We start from the raw sequence: 15,630 nt of genomic DNA on the forward strand, positions 1-15,630 counted from the left end.
GGAATTTCTAAAAAGTGTAGATTCGCTCGACGTATTTCTACTCACAAAATTTTATGAAACGGCTAACACATTTGATTTAAACGTAGACGATAAATAAATAATTATTATATATTTAAAAAGTTATAACTTAGTTTTGGTTGTAATAAGACACTTGGATTTAATATTATTACGTTTCTGATTTTTTTTTCGGAAGACACGGTTCGTTAATTTTATTAAACAAACGAGTTATTTGCTCAATTTTATAATTGATTTGTACAAAACAAGTGTCTAACAAAGGTCTTGCGTTTCTGGATTCGACAGCCATCTGGCGAGACTGGTACCTAACACAGCCTCCGCATAAAGCAATCCTTTCATGAGCTGTGCAATCAAACAGCCCCCCATATGTGAACAAAAAAATCATTCAGCAGATCAAATGGTATGTGTTTCATCTGCTAACTAACTCTTTACTTCGAGACAATACCATATAAAAGTACCCTTTGTTAAATAATCAGCTATTGACGGAGGAAAGTCTCGTGAACGCTTTGTTTGAGTATTTGCTGATTTATTTATCTTTTGTTCAGATAGTCACTACATTTTCACTACTATTATTACAACAGAGCCTATAAAAATCTGATGAGAAATAAATGGCGATAAATCATAAGGTAGGCATGTTTCTAAAATTACATAAATACATTTATAAAATGAAATTCGTATAGAAGTAATTGTGATCACACGCGTAAACCCGTGTCTCTGAACGACGATTATATTTTAAAAAAGGCGACATAAATGAATCTTTTGTTTAATTTTAATATAATTAAAAATTAATTCGGTAGCACAATGCCAATAGTAACACTTGTTATAAGTACATTCGCCCTGACTAAATTCAGACAAGAATACTCACGTATTCGTGGATTAAGTTCTGACGAAAATATTTTAAAAGATTTCCTGTAGATAACAGTGCAACGAGGCCTATGTTTTTCTATGACGTTCAACGATGGACCTATGTGTCGGATGATAAGGCGTGTGATAAGCTTCCGGGCAAGAAATAAAAAAATAAAAAATATTTCTGAAATCCTTCCTCAGTAAAACTACGGAAACTCTGCTTGTATTTAATGATTCAGTCCGTACCTCAAAGAAAACACTACTCTTTACCATTACATAATCAGTTTTTTCAACGTAGTTTGAGGAAATAATTACAAGTTTACCCTTAGAATATATATATTATTTATTATTATTTAGTGTTCTGTCTGACGACAGGTCCATATGAACAGGATCCTTCCATCCTTTTCTCGGACTGGGACCTGTTCATATACGTTCTTGGCAGATGATCCAGAAGTGGTTTGCCATTGCCTTCTTCTGTGTGTATATACCAAACATAAATAATGCAGACTTAAAGATGGCAAATAAAGTGGGACGTATACTTACCGATATGATTTAAAGGGTTACTGAAATGATCATGTTCCACAGAACATCTTTCAGACACTATGACGTGAACTATCAACGGTCGAAGTCTACGTGATAATACTCGATAAAACTAAACTATTACACGTATACACGGTTCGATATTCCTTGGTAAAACCATGTTCCAGTGTTTATTCTTCAGGTGGTATCTCCTTCTTTAAAATCCGAAGACGTACCTAAACAAAACCGGGACTTTGGGGATAATCCACCTCCCTCTCCCCTTCCTTATTCCGTTACTGAAACTCCGAAAGAAGGGGACGCAGGAGATGAATTAATAAAAACAGTTGAAAAAAATTTCCCTCTTCAATAAAATCCTTTAACGTCAGTTGGTTATAAGAAACCGACGTTTCGGAAATCATTTTCGTCCCCTTCATCAGGTTTGTGATGTCAGATGGAGATTTTCCCCGAAACGTCTGTTTCTTGGTATAACCAACAGGTGTGACTAATCGGCCGAGAGGATTTTATCGACTCCAATTACCACAGAAGCTTCATTTATTATTTTTTTATTTGTAGTGTTCTGTCTGACGACAGGTCCATATATCATGAACAGGATCCTTCCAACCTCTTCAGGTTGTCAGGGACCTGCTCATACATATATACATTCTTGGCAGAGATGATCCAGAAGTGGTTTGCCATTGCCTTCTTCTGTGTGTGAGTGGAGTAATTGTTGAGATGCCACGGAGAAACCGGGGAAGCCCCCGGAGGAAAACTCCGTGATGCCTAGACCACGGCCTTGCCCAACACAAGTTATAAATTTGAGCACCACCGGGAATTGAACCCGGGACCCCAGGCTTACAAGGCTAGTGTTCATATAAAATCAGAGAACAAGAATTGTTCTGGCTGTTGTACTCGTCAACGCCGGATTTATATGCGAGCTAAACTAACTATGGCTCAGAGTAGCACATAAACAGGGAAGATATAATTACTGAGTGCTAAAGAAGGCGGTGCAGATATTTACCACGGAGCTTTGAAGTGTTAAAATTATCAGGACCAAACACGCGTTGTAATTTGAATGAAAATAACAGGGCAGTAAAATACATATATTTTTTTCAGGTAACAAAGCCTTTTCTTTTATTTGCGATTACAATTCTGGAGCATAGAATTGCGCCTAACAACTCTTTTACAGACTAGTATCAAAGCCGTCCTCTTGTACTGCAGTATGACAAAATGAAAACTGTTACCACGAGCTATTCACCTCGCACTCTTTCTAGTGAGACAATAAAACAGAAATCGATTGAGTGGCTCTGCTCTCTGCAGACAATACACAACGCATTGTACCCCCCCCCCCCCGCCCCCCGCCCCAACTCAGAGCCCAGACCTCTTCGGATACAGCAAGCCAGGCACTCAGCGACACTTCCTTAACAATCAGGAACGGAGCCAAAATGGGGCCTCTCACCTCCCCCCATCGTTTGAGAGATATAAACGACTTTAAAACTTCGTGTCTAAGTTCACAGAGAATGTAGTAAAATTAGAGAATCGACGTTGACGAAAATCAGAAGACATTTATTGACACAGGATCGAATATTTATACTCGTATGTCTCCATGACAACATCTAATCAATTTGAGGTTTGTAAGTAAGTTTGTCCCACTATACGCCATGTAGGCGCTTGGGGGGGAGTGGAGGTATAGCTCCTCTCTTCCTTGGCCTCGGCACTAGATGGGGGTGAGTGGTCAGCATCACGCCCCGGCCGGCTTTACCCCCGGGAAAGGACCCCGGTACCCATTGTAGAGGAGGCTGGGTGGGCCCCAGAGCCGGTCTGGACGCAGAGGCTAGAGGAAAAATCCTCTGCCCCCGTCGGGGATCGAACCCCGGTCGTCGAGCCCGTAGTCAGTCACTATACTGACTGAGCTATCCCGGCTCATAAAAAATGTGGAACGCTTCACGATTTTTCGTGTCATCCTCACAATTATGGACTATTAGCTCCATGTTACTTACTATGAAACTCGTGTTACAGATGAAAATACAAAACTCTGCAGTACATTCTGATCTCAAATATGCAGACGGACAGACGAATTCCCAGAGACACCATCCTCCAATTATGCGTTCAATAAAAATTACGCGTACAAATTAATGTCAATAATTACTAAAGAACAAAACAATGTCTGAAGGAAACAAAGCCTCGGTCAGGATAGGCGAGAACTTTATGTGAAACATAAGAGATTACTGCTTGACGTCAGCTGACTTTGTCATTCGGCCAATCAACTACGAGAAGTAAAGAATTCTCCTATGGAACATTTGCCTAACACTAATAGTACGAGCTTGTGAAGGTTAGGTTAGCCACATTCTACTGGGAAGGCAGCACTGTACAGGAAACGCGTGGCTTCTGATATTAGTTGTGTGAATTTGTGGAATGTTAAACTATGCTCGTTATTTCACACGTTGTGTGGGCGGGCTCACAAACTAGAGTAGAAGGTGGAATGCTCGGGGCTTGGACTGAAGGCAGGTTTCTGCGCAAAGTTTCATGTCTCCTCCACTGGCGAATCCTGGGCTAGAAACCAGGTTGTGCAGAAATGCAATAATATTAAATCCCTCAAACAATAATGATAATTAAATTATTTATTTGTTTGCGTCTTGATATTACAGCCCAAGATCTAATTATAAATGAAGCACGTGTTAAACAAAATTAAAAAATAAGATAAATAATTTTATTTTATTATTATTAGTGTTCTGTCTGACGACAGGTCCATATGAACAGGATCCTTCCATCCTTTTCTCGGACTGGGACCTGTTCATATACGTTCTTGGCAGATGATCCAGAAGTGGTTTGCCATTGCCTTCTTCTGTGTGTGAATGTAGTAATTGTTGGGATGCCACGGAGGAAAACTCCGTGTTGCCTAGACAACGACCTTGCCCAACACAAGTTATAAATTCGGGCACCGCCGGGAATCGAATAATAGACAAATTAATTAGTCTACACACAAATTCACGAAGAAACATAGTTTTTGCAATTTATGTAATTCAGATGATGATAATGACAGATATTCCAACTGAGAGGTGAGAGGATAAAATATGAATTAATATTTAATATTATTTTCTAGTTTATTCAACGATACTATTCAACGCTGAATTATTAATCGCCGACAAAATGATTTTTAATTCTCCAAATATGAGATTGGGTGGGGAGCCTAAAAGTACCTCACATTAATCTAACATAAAATATAACAGCGAGCAATCTATAATGGCATGTTGTTGTCCTCAAGTCGACAAAGTTCCCTCGCTTACTAACGTAGAATATTCCTTGTACCCATACGACAAGCAGAGAAATCGTGTCACTAAGGTTTTCAAAATGTAAAAGCTCGCCATTTTAAATGGATGAATAGTCTTCCTGTAATTCTTTACAATTCATGAAAGTGAGCTGATTCAAAGGCATCGTATGTTTTTATCTCGTTTTGCTGTGTATTGAGAAACAAGAATATTGTAATTGATTTATCTCGCTACATTTCGAGGCTAGCAGAAGAAAGCTCATTAAATCATGTTGTTTTGTAGACTGGAGTAACTACAGTGATCACAGTTCTCCTTCAGAAGCTGCTAGTTGCTCAGTCACAGGGCGATGTCCTAGATCAGGAGTCTTTCTTTACGATCCGATATCTTCAATAAAATAGACACGTCTTCTATACGGGAAGGGATAAATGTGCCAGCAGTCGACGTTTCGTTAAGACCAGGATTCAAGAAAGCCGCTCGTCTACTCGTTCATGGTGAGTGAAAACTCAGGGCAAAAGAGAGAACTCTCATTTTTTTGGGGTTTAATTTCTCTGACGTTATTATTTTTTTTTTCAGAATGCGAGGCAAGAATTCTAAACCCACGCTGCTGCGAAGTTCGGTTTAAGCATCGGGATGAGGAATTACCACATGACTCGAATTCGACACGTAAAAGATTCTAGTTCCTCCGAAACGTCGTTATACCTACTCAGTATACATTCGACAACAATCTATTCTTGTTGAAGCTGATGTAACAAACAAAGTTAGGCAATGAATCTATCCGATGTAAGCGTCTGTCCACGAGATAGTTCCTCGACTTTTATCATAATATATTTGAGGACGTGCTTGAAGCTTCAGTGACGTCTCCCCCCCCCCCCCCACCCATGATCTACAGTTTCTTATGGACACATCATTCGTTTCGGGTGTATTTAAATTTAAATTCATGTTCTTCAGTATGGAAAAAAAAAAATAATAACAGAATAACATGGATTTGTGATGTAATCACGTGGATACATCCACCTTAATGGCGTTCTGGCTGTATGTGGGTCGTTGTACCAAATTGGAAATGCGCCAGCCATCCTTACTAGCTGCTTGTTCCGGCATTCAAACAACTTGCCCTGAATTTATGTGAGCTAGGACCAATAACTCCAGCGCGGGGAGGGGGTAGCCCTGGTTCCGTGGTTGTTTGAGGAGGACGGGGTGAGGGGTTGGTAACACCACCCTTACGCAACGACCATCATCATTCAGCCAGAAGGACGAGGGGGGGGGGTAGAGGTTTACAACGAATATATGACGTCACAGGGCACAGTTAAATTCGCGTGCATGTGATGGGCCTTGGGCAATCCATGCATGTCTTACCAACACCTTCAGTTTTATAGGAGTGTAAATTGTTGTAAGCGTCCACTAACTCCGTACAGCGCAGTAAATTCCAAATAGGAAACGATTTTATAGCTGTCACTCTTAAGGATAAGTTTTGGAGCGCCGGTTCATGAAGGTCGCGGCTTGTAGAACGGATGTGACTCACTGACGTTTCCGTTATGAAACGAACGTCTACGTTAATGTATAAGCAACGATCGTAGTAAAATGATTGTTAGTAAATCCTTAAACTGATATGATGAAAATTTCAATTGTGTGCGTAGTCTGGTAGAAATTGTCCGACGTTTCAAACTTTCCTAAACCCCCCCCCCCCCACCATCAGAGTGTATAATACACAAGATCAACTGGTTTACCCTATTTAATGAAATAATCGCTGTATAATGACGTAAAGAATTACTCTTCGAAGAAAACATGACCTTGCGTTGTTTACAAATGTCAGGAAATTCAACGTGAAAAATGTATTTTCTCCAATGGCAGAAAATTTACTATTTGCACTGCGGAGAGTTAAACATTAAATCTAATCGATTGTATCTAGTTCGATACGTCCTGCTGAAACATCAGTAGTTATCGAACGGAAGTATTCATAATTCAGTGGAAATGTGCAGCAGTTGGTCACACTGGCGCCAAACGCCACATATTAGCAGTCACAGTTTATACAAGACGGACTTTAGATGAAAGTGGAGCGAAGGATGAGATAGAGTTTGGTAAAAAGTTCTTTATACTGGCAGACATCGCATCGATACGTTACAATGGTCGAACACAGGTCGGTTCACACTGGTAAGTATGTAAACTTCGCGACGATGACTTTCCCCTTCAAAGAGAGTGAATCATTTTCTATATCAATGGCTGTGGTTTCAACGATCGGGGATTTTACGGGTTTCGGCGTTGACCGACGAGTAACCTATCTACAGCGTCAAAATTCTGAAGATGGAATCAGTACGTTTCTCCGAAACACTTCCATCTACCGACAAGTTTAAAGGCGTCAAAATTCTAACAGAAATTAAAACCTAAAATCTCATAAAATTTTCAAATTTAATGTTTATATATAAAAGTATATTTTTTTGCTGTTGGTTTAGATGGATGTGAAACAAACTCTCGCCATTGGAGAAGAACGGACATCCTATTCGTCCGTCGGAAATGTGAAAACATGGTTCAGAGAAAAATATTTATATATAAGATAAATCAAGACAGGGTGAGGACTTTCAACTAAATCATGTTATGGTGGACACAGTTGCGAGCTTTCGGGTTCCATAAAAGTTGCGATCCCTTTATGACTCGATGGGCGACCCACGACGAACCCTGCTTCAAGGAGTTGGTCAGTAAATACTTGAGTCAGAAATTACCAGTGGTGGCAACGTAAAGTTTTATATTCTGGATCAAGAACCATCTTCCTGTTGCGACGAAAGGAGAACGCCACTCTTAAACCCCGAGCACTGCGTCACTTTACCTCCTATAATAACATAATTGTTTCACACACTAAAGTTATTTTTGCGATCGGCCATGCTTCAATAAAAAGTGAGAGAGATGTGTATAAACCAAATTATTTCTGGGGGATTTTCAATTAATATTTTACATCTCTCCTCACTCACAATTCCATTACTCTTTTCAACTACTATGATTATCGACATAACGACAAACTAGCTTTTCCTTTCAACCGAATATAAAAAAGTAACTCAATCAACGTGCTTCACTATGTGGAAGCTATGACCAACCCAGTTCAATTATTTTATCCGCCACACATATACCGCGTACTACGGACAAAGGTGTGACTACAAAAAGCTGGAACAAACGCCTTTTTTTCTGTTCACAGATATATACCTATATATATATATATATATATATATATATATATATATATATACAACATGTCTACTAAATTGAAACTTCCATTACCCTGCATGAAACATCAAAAGATATAAAACAGCAATGCGGTATAAATCGATTCATTATATGCCCTGCCTCATACGTACGGCTGGGCAGAGTGGTATACGGGGAAACCTATTACTACATGCATCAGGAGACGAAACATTTGAACATCGCCACGCGTCATAGAGAATAAACTAATAACGTTTGTACAAAGCAAACCTGGTCTGGCAGACTGCCTGAGTAAACTGGGCTTAAATAATACATGTGGTCATGCGGAAAGCTAACTTAAAGAGGCAGTGACGTGTCGGACCGTTCTGGATTTATTACTCATAACCATAATGTCAAACCACCCACTGGACGTTCAAACTACTTCCTTTTGAATTCACTGGAAAGTGTTGCCTAATGCGGCACACACCTTTAATAGAAACTGTAATTAGAATGCAACCAAGTGCCATATATACGGATGGCTAATCATTATAAGCATAATATATTTCGTGATATGACATTTATGATTCCGTATATTTGGCAACAAAAACCTGAACTCGTGACAATTTTTTTTTAAAATAACAATTTCGGTCAATTTGGAGTGTGAAATTCATATTTTAGAAGAATGCGGTGTTTGATACGCGCCACGTTTTAATCTTCAGTGAGCGACAGTAATTGGCACTTTTCAGTCGAAAATTCCTCCATTAAAATTCAAGGACGAATTATTCCTTTGCATTGTCCTTTTCTTACATTCATCTATAGTGTGGTGGCAGCACTTGTAAAACAGAACATTCTTCCATCTACCGTCATTATTGAGAACTTAAATCTCTTATTCATGACTCAAACACAATCATAAACAGTATCCTATTGCACATATGTGTTAAGTTTCAGACACATACTCCATTAGGTGGTTATATGAGCGTGCCATGAGTATCACAGACCTTCTTGAGAAACGAACAGTCGCCTAAAAGTCACATATCTTTATATTTTCCTCACTTTACCTTATTATGATTCCGATCAACCCATTAAACACGCCAGAGTCCTGTGAAACACTTCATAACCTGCTACTTATTTACGGTCAGAATTTGTTAAACACCCTAGTCGAAAGATAACCATCGGCCTGAGAAAATAAAACTATTATGTTCAGTTTCAAAGCGATTAAATAAATCGAAAAAATATATATATTCATTTTCCACGTGCAAAGTTTAAAGGTTTGTAAAGATGGTACGAAACAACTCGTATAATTTCTCAGTCCTGAAGAAGGCAGATGCAGTACGAGGTTCTGGGTAGGATTTTGTCCGAGAGGTTGTTCGCTCAAAGAAAGAAAGCAGAACCAACTTCAAAAACGTAACATTTTTAAAACATTTTTTGAAGTGTATAACTTCAATAGAGTAATTACACACATTATAATTTCCAAGTGGAATCTTTACCGTTAGCCAAGATTTTCGAAGTAGAACGAACGGTCTGTTGGCCGATGAGCCTGTTCCCGACGTTTCCTGTCTATAGCAGCTTGGCGAGAATCCGTCCGGTGGGTCGGCATGTTTCCCAGGAGAGCCACACAACAAATGCGAACACTTGGAAACCTACCAACCGGCTATATCAAGCACATGTAACACCTTAATTCCAACCCTCTGAATATCGTTTGCGAATAGAGGACCAAGTAACGAAGTAAACGGGTTTATTAAAGATATACTGCGAATTTAGAAACAGAAATTGACTTATACTTTATAATACTGTCAAAATAAACAGCAATTATTTCCCTAAAAATCATTATCCCACTGATTTCTGTTATGGAGACGCGCTGTTCTCTTTGAGGCAGGAACTCAATTTTAAAATATAGTTTAGATGAACTGGACGTTTTGTCTTAAAATACGAGATTTTTTTGGCGAATCAAACCCTTGAATACATGTAATTAATCTCGAATCTCACCTATGTTTAGTCTTGTTACCTTCACTGAATTGCGGTTCCCCCAACGCCTGCGATGTAAATACCTACTGCCCGCTACACAACCAAGTCGGAGAAGTTGCCGCATAACTACGGCGCACTGCATCTCAGACACGGAGAGCGATGTTTCTTTCAGAGTTCTGTGCGTTCTGTTTAAAATTAATAGACAAGAAACCTTGGTTCCTAGGTCATTAAACGTCTTTATATCAACTACTGGCTTTATGTGGTGGAAAACGTTGATTTGTAACTCAGTTGAAATATATGGGCAGATACCAACGTTTCGAAGGAATATGCTACTTCCGTCTTCAGGGTTAAATTTATGTTTAAGAAATTATTACGGAACTGACGGATGTATTGCGAACAAATACATTTCTGGAACATTAGTTTTGTTCTGTCCTGTGTTTCGTGAAATGTGTGACCGACAAGTTGGATATGCGTTTCATTTTTAATTATCTACATCCCACATACAGATAATTACCCGGAAATGGGTGGATATTCAGTACATAAGCCGACCACAGGTTACCCTCAGCCACGTCTCCATGACGACGTACGCCCATTACTTCCATAACCTATGTCAATTTTTTTTCTCGATTTTACAGTAATGTTGATGTTATGTATCTTAAATAAGATGTGAAATCGATTATAACCGTCAGTATGAAAATGTCGCCCTGTTATTAGTCTGGAATCACCTAATAAACAAAGTACCAGAATAGTTTAGTTACAGAACCTTCCATCAAAACGAAGTCTGGAATTTTGAACTTCAAGTGATAACTGTGGCTAACTCCATACATCAAACAGTTCATCAATACTTCGTAAGCTGCTTGTAATATTTTTTACTACAAAGTTAATATCAGTCTTTTAGACGACGACGTAATAATAAATTATGTAATTTCGACGAATGTCCGGACATGAGACGGTAGTCGCTTTGGGAGTAATACGGGCGTCTATTCGCGGATGAAAGATGAAGCGACTTCCCACACTCATAGAATGAAACGTGATTTCTGGGAATTATTCTTCTTACATTCTCATCATTCTTTAGTGGCTTGGTACGTTATGTCCTTACTTTTTTCTTTTCAAAGTAGCCGTAATTTATTCAACGACCACCTTATTTTGTAAACCTTAGAGTTAAAGTCATCAGTGATAATTTTGCGACGTAATCTTTTCAGATCTAATATTAAATCTTACAGTCACGTGCCTTTTCATTAAAATTTCTTGATTTATCCGTCGTGTGTGGGAGACGACATCTTACTACCATTGACACATGACGACCTTAACAAATACGACTGTCCCCACGAGCAGATCTGTGATGTTCAGCTTGTACTTTAACCTCTAATCTGTAAGGATCTTTCTCGCCATCGCACTATGACGTGTATAGTTGTCTGCCCCTTCCCTGCAACCCTCTACTTCCCTTCCATGTATGATTTACACTTCACACTTTGTTTGGAATACGAGGGGGTTGGAGGGAGGAAAGCAATGCATTTGGGTAGGGTCGATATTGCGGGCTCGCAGATTGGAGGCTTGGTAACAGGTGTTGGCAGATACGGGGGATCGATTGGACCAAGTGAGAAGCGAGTCTCCTGGTTATGACGCGGCCCTTTGCGCAAGCGTCGGTTGCAGGACCGTCGCCGCCATGAGCCTAGCATGAACGTGAAGGCACCCCGCCCGAGCGAGCGAGTGACAACGTCCAAGTCGGTGCAATGGGCGAGGGGTAAGCGACCAACGCTCCGTGGGTCTGGCTGGTAAGGAGTGTTTGTGATACAACCCGAGACTTTTCATCTTCCCCTTCGTTGCGTGTGAATTCTGTTCCGACAAATGGATTCTTCGCGGCATCTGTTATTCCGACTGATGACGGGTCTCTGTGGCGAGTACGTGCGGTGAGGATCGTAGACCCTGCATGGCTACCGTGTTAAAATAACAGCATCTGTGACTGAGATTCAAGATACAGCTGGATTGATGGCGGTAATCAAAGACTGATAACTCGGCAATGAACATTTGACTGCAGCGATACTGAATACCGATATTAAACCTATCCCGAGTCAGTGAATCCGATCCGAAACCAACCACAAACCAGAAACAAAAGTGTAAAAACGCAAATACGCCGTCCTGTCCCATACCACAACAGAAGAAGAAGAAGAAGAAGAATAAAACATATTTCTGGCCTTACTGGAGCATCTATTTTCTACTTGAAGTCAACCTATGTGTTTCATCGGTGTCACCGTGTGTTCGACAAGTGTTCTGTCGGACGAACCAATTGTTGCTTCAGGGAGTTGTCGGATTCCTGGCTAAAGATTCGCGCCGCGCCGTGGCACTAACAGGTGGCTGCGACATACAGCTCGTTCAACCCACCCACCCACCCCGCCCGCCCGATCTGTCCGTCTGTCTTCCCCCTTCCAGCTATGTCTTCTGCGCTCCAGTTTAGGCCACTCTCTCTGCCTTCTTCTACCTTTCGTCTGACCAGTTTCGTTTCTCTGAAAGTCCTTCCATAACCGATTGCCTGTCCCCACAACTACATTACCAACTGAAGACAACGAACAGAAGGTTAACTAAGATATACAACGACATTTCCCCCACCACAACCCCCCACCCCCCACCCCCGCGAGATTTTATTCCTAACTACATTTCTTGCCGACGCAGGCGAAGAACGAACTCGTGTTACATTTGCTGTGATGGACGATGTCAAAGAAACGAAAGCAATAGATCCATAACGGGGACCTTTCATGTTGCCACTGTTATACGTATTCGCCGACAACAGGAATAAACAACGCTAGAACAACAGATAAACAAAAGAAGACGTGATGGGCGTCCTTAGATCCAAGTCTCTTCTCTGAGCGTCGAGATTAAAGTCTGCCGGGAGACGCCGCCGGCAAACCTCTCCTGAAACCCGAGTCTCCCCGCAGATAGCACCAGAGTAAACGTCACAGACACAAACGTTTATAATGATACTATTATAAAAGAGACCGGTCTACATTAATTTTGATATTATATAACGCGAAGGCATTCTTCCGTGGTGTGTGTTTTGTATAACCTGTTGGTTACACTTTTCGTGTGGTTGAAGTGCAACTTGTTGATTCTTAACGGTGAGTCACAACCGTGAGTGTTGCCAACATAATCAGCTTACAGTGCGATGTCGTAAAACCAGACACATTTTATCCGTCAGTGAAAGTGGTGTTTGTCCACACAGAATTCAGAGCAATATTCAGCCTCAAAATTTCAGAAACAAATGATTTGTTGATTTATAGCTCATTTTTTAAATTTAATATTGCTCCTTTATACGATACAACGAAAGCAATATATATCTCTGCTAGTGAAGAAACAGTAGTCAAATAAGTAGAGATTTTGTGTGCACTGAAAATTCTTATAAGAAAGAAACCTTTATATCAGAAGTGACTTAAGTGCTGGTTAGTTGATGTCATAGACCCCCATATATTACTGGAAAAAGGTGCTACAATTTAATAATAAAATTCTCTCTCCCTCAAATAAAGGACGTTCAGACGCTGAGTTCAATATCTAACAAATAATTTTTTTTCCATTCTCGGAGATTGCTTTCATTTGACAATTCACCGACAGCCGTCAGTCAGTATGCCACGGTGTTATATGGTGAAGAAGGCGTGCAACAAGTATCAGACGTCGGCGAGGGACTGCTGGAGTTTCGCCGCAGACACACACGATGAAGACCGCGGAGAGGCGCCTGCAGGCCCTGTTAGCCCAACAGAAGGGTGCGTGGCGCCACTCAGCCCCAGCGCCTACTACAGACCACTAACAGGCACCACGACCCAACACAGTAAGTACAGCGGCATGAAGAACTCCGTCGGTCAGTTAGTGATCGGTTTTACCCCCTGAAATCCGTACCGCTTAGAAAACACTACCCTTCACCGTTACAAAGAACTGATTAACGCTGTTTTAATTAACCCTTTGATGAGAAAGTGGGAAGGGTAGCGATTGGCACTACTGTTCTAAAAGGAGGAGAGAATAAATTTTTGATTTGCGGCTACGAAGGTCCCCAGGAAGTGTCCGCTCGTCCTTCCGGTAGAATTGGTTTAGTAAGGGCAAGGCAGTTGGAAATGGGGAAATGTCGGATAAGGAGCGATACATGGGGAGAATTTGATCAGGGTCTCTGCATTCGTGCACAAAATATTTAAGTATTCAGTCCGTACCGCGAAGAAAACACAACTCTTCACCATTACAGAGATCAACTGGTTAACTGTTCACGTTTAAAATAATAAGAACCACAAATACAAAAACAGCTTTACTAGTCGATTAAGCTGGTGGTATATATACTTACCACTGAGATTTAAAGGGTTATTGATGGAGCGTACTGCTGTATAAAATTAGTTACCATTATTTTATATCCATACCTCATTAAGTTACTGGCCTCAAAGTGAGATTTGAGGTTATCAAGGCCATGATTATAATGCTGTTCTCCTAGTTTTCGGAGGCGTGTAGACTCATCGGTAAACGTTTCGGAGAGACATACTGTCTCCATCTTCAGGATTGAAGATCAAGACAGTGTGTTTGTCCGAAACGATCGCATTTGAGGACATGTCCACACAGCTCCATACCCAGGAAAAAAACACCATTACCGATCTCACGTTTGAGTAATGGTAAAATATGACTGACAATCTAGGCTGCTGTTATTAAGACAGTGTTGTAAACATTACAAGAGAAACGTCATCTTCTGAAGACTGGCCACCCGAGAATATTTCAATGCATTTCTCTTGTGTTTCGAGCCAGAGCGTAATCAACACGCGACCGCTAGGTAAATGGTACAAGCTCCTTTTAACTGCATCTCTGCATAAAAATCCTGTGTTCCCGGCATTTTAGCTTCAAACAATTTCGCACTGAGTCACAGGAAAACGTCCTACACGAAGTAACATCACTGTTATTTCTTATCTAAATTTTAAACCTTCGCCATTAACCTTTTAATCTCGTTATATGCTTCCCCTAAACCTTACTGTCCTTCTATCTGACAGCTTCCCCCCCTAAATAAGCTTCGTTCGCTTAGGGAAGGGGTGGAGGGTTGAAAGAATGACGTCACACACTTCCATAATTTACATTTCAACCATCAGGACGGGTAGTATCGACCAGCATTCACTGTAAGACTGGGGCTATATTGAATGACCTTGAGACTGATTTACGCTTACATTAACCAGTCAATCTGTCAGTGGCATATTTAATGACACTTCGAATGGCTCAGACTATATTATAGTATCATTCCTACACCACTGTGGCATTAAAAATGTGAGTGATACGATGATTATTAAATTGGAAAGCATATATAAGGAAGCCGGAATAGCTTGATTTAAAGTAACATCCGGGCATATCCCTGGAGGGACTGTGGAAAATTGGCAAACACCTGTTACGCCATTATTACACAGCTTCTCGAGCATTAACGGCTGAGAGCGGTTTGTTTATAAACTTCCATCGGTCGCCAGAGGCACAGCTAGTGTGGACACAGTGTAGGTTAGTCGGACGCCGGTGACCAGTAACCAGTTATCAAGCGTTTAAACTACCTGTAATTCATTTTCAGATTAAAACGACGATCGCGTGACTCCTGTTCATTCTTGTATACTCAAGTCACATTTGTGTAACGTAGGATCAGGTCAACTAAATTACTAGTGCTTGTTGCTATGGAAATTAACAAAACAGTTTTCAAGCAAATGTTTTAACATGATACAATAAAAATAGCACTCACTCGTTTTAATACGCGTAGTCTTGAAATTAACTGAATTAGATTAAAGCAATTTATTACCAGATATAGATACATACATATAAATGTAGAATATAATGTACGTATTTCCGTCGCTTAGCACAACGGTTT

At 40.4% G+C, this 15,630-nt stretch overlaps 1 protein-coding gene across 2 annotated transcripts in view; it reads left to right on the top strand.

Annotated features, from left to right (window-relative positions):
- Positions 1–12,171: 12,171 nt before the first annotated feature.
- LOC110828009 (uncharacterized) overlaps positions 12,172–15,630 on the top strand; it is a 39,322-nt gene continuing 35,863 nt past the window's right edge. For both annotated transcript variants that reach the window (XR_015534663.1, XM_022060240.2), the window contains exon 1: positions 12,172–13,593. Coding sequence is in view for 1 of the 2 variants with exons in the window: in XM_022060240.2 (XP_021915932.2) it covers positions 13,392–13,593 (202 nt within the window). In the remaining variant the exon portion in view is untranslated. The remainder of the gene's footprint in view (positions 13,594–15,630) is intronic.

The sequence above is a fragment of the Zootermopsis nevadensis genome, unplaced genomic scaffold (assembly GCF_977971745.1).
Source record: "Zootermopsis nevadensis isolate Lab colony 2312 unplaced genomic scaffold, Znev_1.0 Znev_ptg000011l, whole genome shotgun sequence".
In the NCBI taxonomy this organism is placed as follows: domain Eukaryota; kingdom Metazoa; phylum Arthropoda; class Insecta; order Blattodea; family Termopsidae; genus Zootermopsis; species Zootermopsis nevadensis.